This window comes from Brassica oleracea, chromosome C5, assembly GCF_000695525.1.
Source record: "Brassica oleracea var. oleracea cultivar TO1000 chromosome C5, BOL, whole genome shotgun sequence".
Taxonomy (NCBI): Eukaryota; Viridiplantae; Streptophyta; class Magnoliopsida; order Brassicales; family Brassicaceae; genus Brassica; species Brassica oleracea.
In genome coordinates this window covers 28,147,628-28,153,745 of record NC_027752.1, presented here as the reverse complement: position 1 = coordinate 28,153,745, position 6,118 = coordinate 28,147,628, and the positions used below count along the sequence as shown (strand labels likewise).

At 33.9% G+C, this 6,118-nt stretch overlaps 1 protein-coding gene across 1 annotated transcript; it reads left to right on the top strand.

The window, feature by feature from the left end:
- The first annotated feature begins 657 nt into the window (after window positions 1-657).
- Window positions 658-2,255, top strand: LOC106293661 (leucine-rich repeat receptor-like protein kinase PXC2). Its single transcript, XM_013729327.1, has one exon. The coding sequence runs from the start codon at window positions 713-715 to the stop codon at window positions 2,147-2,149; it is 1,437 nt and encodes a 478-aa protein (XP_013584781.1). The 5' UTR covers window positions 658-712; the 3' UTR covers window positions 2,150-2,255.
- Window positions 2,256-6,118: the final 3,863 nt, after the last annotated feature.

The window sequence follows — 6,118 nt, the reverse complement described above, 5'->3', positions numbered from 1 at the left end:
TGATAAAAAGAAAACCAAATAAACAAAAACATAAAACGAAAACCAAATTCTCATGAGATGAGAAACATTGTTTAACGAAAACAAAATCTAAATCTAAATACTTCAAGATTCAACGGCCATCTTTAACCATCAACCTTCATGTAATAGAACCACCAACCTTCATGTAATAGATAAGTATTTTAGATGTTCAATATTTCTTAGTATATTTTGGATACATATTAGGAACTGAGATCATGTTTGGTACAAGATCTTTTCGAGGTTTTGAATGTTTCGGGTTCTATCGGATATCCATTTAGATTCGGGTTCGGTTCGGATAATACTCATAACCCGAAATACCACAAAACATGACCCATTCGGTATTTACGCCGGGTTCGGATCGGTTCGGATTCATTTTTATCGGATCGGATTCGGTTCGAGTTTTCGGGTTCGGTTTATTTGCCCAGCCTCTTTTCGCACAAGTTGCTGCATAGGATAATGAAATCAACCTTTCTCTCTAAAGACAAGACAACGTGGCATGAGAAACGGACATACCACTTTCTGCCACATGCAAATGAATAGGTCAAAATCGTGGACTTTGACTTTCCAGCTCTCAAGTCGTCTCCTTCCCTCTATAAGTAGATAACAATAGCTTCTCTCAATCCCCAGCTCTCAAGGAGTCTCCTTCCATCTACAAATAGCTAACAATAACTTCTCTCAATCCCACGATATCACCATGAACTATTGCTCCTTCACTCTCTTCGTATTTGCCGCCACTATCTTTCTCCAGTGTTTAAACCCCAGCGGAGCCGCCACATGTCATCCTGATGACGAGGCGGGTCTTTTAGCTTTCAAAAAGGGTATAACACGAGATCCTTCTGGCATTCTCAGCTCATGGAAGAAAGGTACTGCTTGCTGCTCCTGGTACGGTATCGCTTGCGTTAACGGTGACCGTGTCACCATTCTTTCACTAGTCGGATTTCCCAAGAAACCCGAACGCTCCCTTTCCGGCACTCTCTCGCCTTCGCTGGCTAAACTCCAGCACCTCGAAGTGATTAGCTTAGGAGGTCATGGGAACATCACTGGATCTTTTCCGCAGTTCCTTCTCCAATTACCGAAGCTTAGATACGTTAACATCGAGAATAACAGTCTCTTTGGTCCCCTTCCTACCGACATCAGCATGCTAAGCCAGTTGGAAGATTTGTTTCTTCAGGGAAATAAGTTCACCGGTCCAATACCGAATTCTATATCAAATCTGTCTCGTTTATCTGGTCTCTTTATTGGCGGTAATCTCCTAACCGGAACTATACCCTTAGGGGTTGCTAATCTCAAGCTAATGCAGAATCTGAAACTCGGCGGCAACCGCCTCTCCGGCACCATACCAGATATTTTCGAATCCATGACGGAGCTCAAATTTCTCGATCTCTCCGGCAATGGATTCTCCGGAAAACTTCCTCGGTCTATTGCATCGCTCGGACCGACACTCCTGCTCCTTGACCTGAGCAAAAACAATCTCTCTGGGACAATTCCAGAATATATATCAAGATTCAACAAGCTCGAAAAGTTGAATCTCTCCAAGAACCGGTTCTCCGGAATCGTCCCAAATGGTTTGGTCAATCTGACCAATATAAATAATCTTGATCTCTCTCACAATCTTTTAAATGATCCATTTCCTTCCTTGAACGTTAACGCCATCGAGTTTCTTGATCTCTCGTACAACCAGTTTCACCTCAAAACGATTCCAGAGTGGGTTACCTCATTACCGAGCATCTTCTTGTTGAAACTAGCAAAATGCGGGATCAAGATGAGCATAGAAAATTGGGAGCCAGCGGCACCCTTATACTACCATTATATTGATCTGTCGAAAAACGAGATCTCAGGGAGTCTAGAAAGGTTCCTTAACCAGACAGAGTATCTGCTTGAGTTTCGAGCAGCGGGAAACAAACTTAGATTCGATATGGGGAGTTTGACGTTCGCAAAGACGCTGAAAACCTTGGATCTGTCAAGGAATTTGGTATTCGGGATGGTGCCAGAAACTGTGGCCAGTCTGCAGAGACTGAACTTGAGCCAAAACCATCTTTGCGGAAAGCTTCCAACAACAAAGTTCCCGGTTAGCGCATTCGCCGGCAACGACTGTCTCTGCGGCGCTCCACTCTCTCCTTGTTTACTTTAGAGGCAAGAAAACTATATATTTGCAATGTATTTGCATTCACCGTGACATTTGAAGTTTGCTCCAAAAATGATTGGTATTTGTAACAAATAAAATAGAATTTTAAGTTCTCAATATTTAATCATTTTAAAGATATTTCTGTTATGAGTACAAAAATGAGATATTGAAGAAACTAAAATAAGATTCATTTATATATTAATTTAAGAAGCATTACAACATTTAAAGTGGTCATTTAAAGTGGCTATGTGTCACCATTAAGATAATTCTTAAAATCCTTAGGTTTGTCCAGATAAACATATATTATATTTTTTATCAAACGAACTATCAAACTGATTAGTAGTGTACGAACAATATTCTATATTTTCCTTAAATTAAAACTATGAAATTAACTAATATGATTAATATATATATGATAATTAATAATTTTGATAACAATTTTTGTATTCTCTATCATTTTTGTTTAATTTTATATTATTAAAAAAATTTAACTAATTACATTAACCATATACTAAAAATTAGATTTTTTTCTTATATGATATATTTGAATTTTTTAAAACGACTATAAATTACTAAAACTGTTAAAATTCTCATACTGAAATTTTTGTGATCAGTGGTTTAAATTTTATTTTGTTATAGCAAGATACGAATGATCATAAAATCATATGAATATGAAATCTCATTTAATCGATATTAAGATTAAATATATATATATATATATAATTTAATATTGTTTAAATTAAGCTATATACCATAAAAATACAAAAATATGTTAATTTTAAAATTTGCTCTGAAAAAGTATTGAGACCTTGATATCTTAATTTCAAAATTTGCATTGAATTTGTTTTCAAAATTATAAATTACTAAAATTATTAAAAATCTCACACTGAAAATTTTGAGATTGATGGCTAAAATTTTGTTACGGCAAATATAAAAATGTTAATAAAATCATATGAGTAGGAAGCTTCAGTTAATAAAAATTCATATTAAAATATACTATATAACTATTTTAATATCATATAAATAATTATATACTATATAAATAAATAAACTTATTATTTAAATTTTTTTACTCCAACTTAATTATATAGATAACTATTACTCGCTTCCCAGTAATTTATATATATATATATATATATATATATATATGTTATTTCATAATATGTAAATGAACATAAAATAAATAATATCATCTAAAAATAATTTTTATATATAATGTTGTCTTAGCCTAATTAATAAGATATAATTCAGTCAAACCCAACTACTTCTAGAACTTGGTAGTTTCGGATACTCGGTGACACTTAACTCTAATAAATGAATTTGTATTAATAAAAATATAATTAAGAACCGTTTGTTTCTGAGTAGATAACGATTTTATCAAGCGATCAAATAATTTTATAAACTACATAAGGCTCTCTACGGTTTGAGACAGGCGCCTAGGGCATGGAACATCAAACTCAATACGATCTTGAAAGAGTTAGGCTTCACCCGTTGTTCGAAAGAATCGTCACTCTATAGAAAGGAGAAGAAGGAGGATTTGCTTGTTGTTTGCGTATATGTTGATGACTTACTTGTGACAGGTTCGTCATTGAAGTCTATCATTACGTTTAAGAAGGAGATGGCCCGAAGATTTGAGATGAGCGACCTTGGTAGACTAACTTACTATCTAGGTATTGAGGTCCGTCAAACTGATGAAGGAATTGTGCTATCACAAGATCGATATGCTAAGAAGATCCTCGAAGAAGATGGTATGAACAATTGCAATCTTACTCATATACATATGGACATGAACGTCAAGCTATCTAAGTCGTCACGAAAAAGAGACATCGACGAGAGGGAGTATAGAAGAAGCATTGGGTGCCTTCGCTATTTATTACACACACAGCCTGATCTTTCTTTCAGTGTCGGTATGCTTAGTAGATATATGCAACAACATAAGGAGTCTCACGGTGCGGCTTTGAAACAAGTACTGAGGTAATTGCGAGGTACTACTAATCTTGGTTTGAGGTTTACACGATCGTCAAGGCAAGCATTGGTGGGATTCAGTGATAGTTCTCACAATGTCGACGAGATGATGACAAGAGTACAACCGGACATATCTTTTATCTTGGAGACAGTCCCGTAACCTGGTGTTCTCAAAAGCAAGAGATTGTGGCGTTATCATCCTGTGAGGCAGAATTTATGGCCGCCACGGAAGCTGCGAAGCAAGCCATATGGCTCCAGGAACTGTTAAGTGAAGTCGTAGGTGATGGTTGCAAAAGGGTGGTTATACGGGTTGATAATAAGTCTGTGATTGCACTCACTAAGAACCCCGTTTTTCATGGTCGAAGCAAACACATTCACAGGAGGTTTCACTTCATACGAGAGTGCGTTGAAAACGATCAAGTTGAGGTGGAACACGTCCCGGTAAATAAGCAACGAGCTGATATACTTACTAAGTCCCTTAGCCGAGTTCGTTTTGCTGATATGAGGAGTTTTATTGGAATGCAAGTAGTATGTGAAGATGAAATCAAGCTTAAGGGGGAGACTGTTGGTTCAAGCTTGGGAGCTAGCTTGAACCACAAGCTATCCTAAATCTAACTGTTATGTTTATCAATAGGGAATATGAAATACTGAAAGAATGATTACTAATAGGATTAGGATTATCTAGTCCTATATATGTTGTTGTATCACCAACGAATTGTGTGAAGTGATTAAGCTTTAGTTTTTTAGTTATTTTTCTAAAGCAATACGAAAGTGAGTTTGTGAATTCGATCTTTTGATTTCTATAAAAATAAATTATTATTGTAGAGATTTGCAAAATTCTTTCGAGCTAAACTCATACCACAGTATTGTTAGACTACATACAACAATGATCACTCTCATAAATATAATGGTTACAACTTAATTTAAGTAATCATACTTTTTCATGTTTGTCGCAATTTTATAAATATCAAAGCTCATTTGAAATCATAAAGACTCATGGTTAAATGTGATTTTATTTAAAGTTAGTGAAGACCATATTAACTCATTTATATATCTATATGTATTTAACAGAACATTTTTCAAAAATTTGTTCGGTTTTCGGTGCGGGTTGGATTTGATATTGGTTTTCGGATATAACATTTTAAGAACCGCTCGAGTATATAGGCCATGTCTAATAGAGTATGAGACTTTGATTTCTGGGTCGATTCCAAGTTGGTTTTTTGGGTAGGAATATTCTTCATTAATTATGTTAGGTAACTACTAAGAAAATACAATATGTTGCAGACTTTAGGAATAAAGTTTAAATAATTAATTAAATTAATATGGAACAGAAAGATTTAAAAAAAACAAAAATTAAAAAATTAAATTTATCAAAAATAGTTAAAACAAAAAACATACCCGCCTTTTGAAAGGAAAGGTCAGAATCTAGATTAATTTATTCAACTAGACATTAGTTTATTCAAATTTTAAATATTTTACAAAGACATTAAGTTTATCAATTAACAAAGCACATGATGTTAAAAATTGGGTTTAACCAGGTTTAAGTGGACATTTAATAGAAATAAATATTCATAAAAACTCATTTAGTTTAATGGGTTTTAAATAGGTTATTCGATTAAAAAATATTTATTAAATGTGATTTTACTTAAAGTTAGTGAATACTAGGGTTGTTCAATATGGTAAAACCGAACCATACCGAACCGAGCCGAACCGAAATAGACAATATGGTTTGGTTTTGGTATATACCATATAAACCGAATGGATATAATTTTATAAAAACCGTAGGATTTGGATATGGTTTGGTATATAACCGATTAAACCGAATAAATCGAACAAAACCGATTAAAAGTAGAAACATATAAATATGTATCTATTTTATAACAATACATGAATATCTATTTGTTATATAAGTTAAATTTGTGTTAATAACTATTACCATAATGTTATAGTAATAAAGAACAATTTGTAAAACAATTGAACTATAATTAAATAACAATACATCGCAATTCA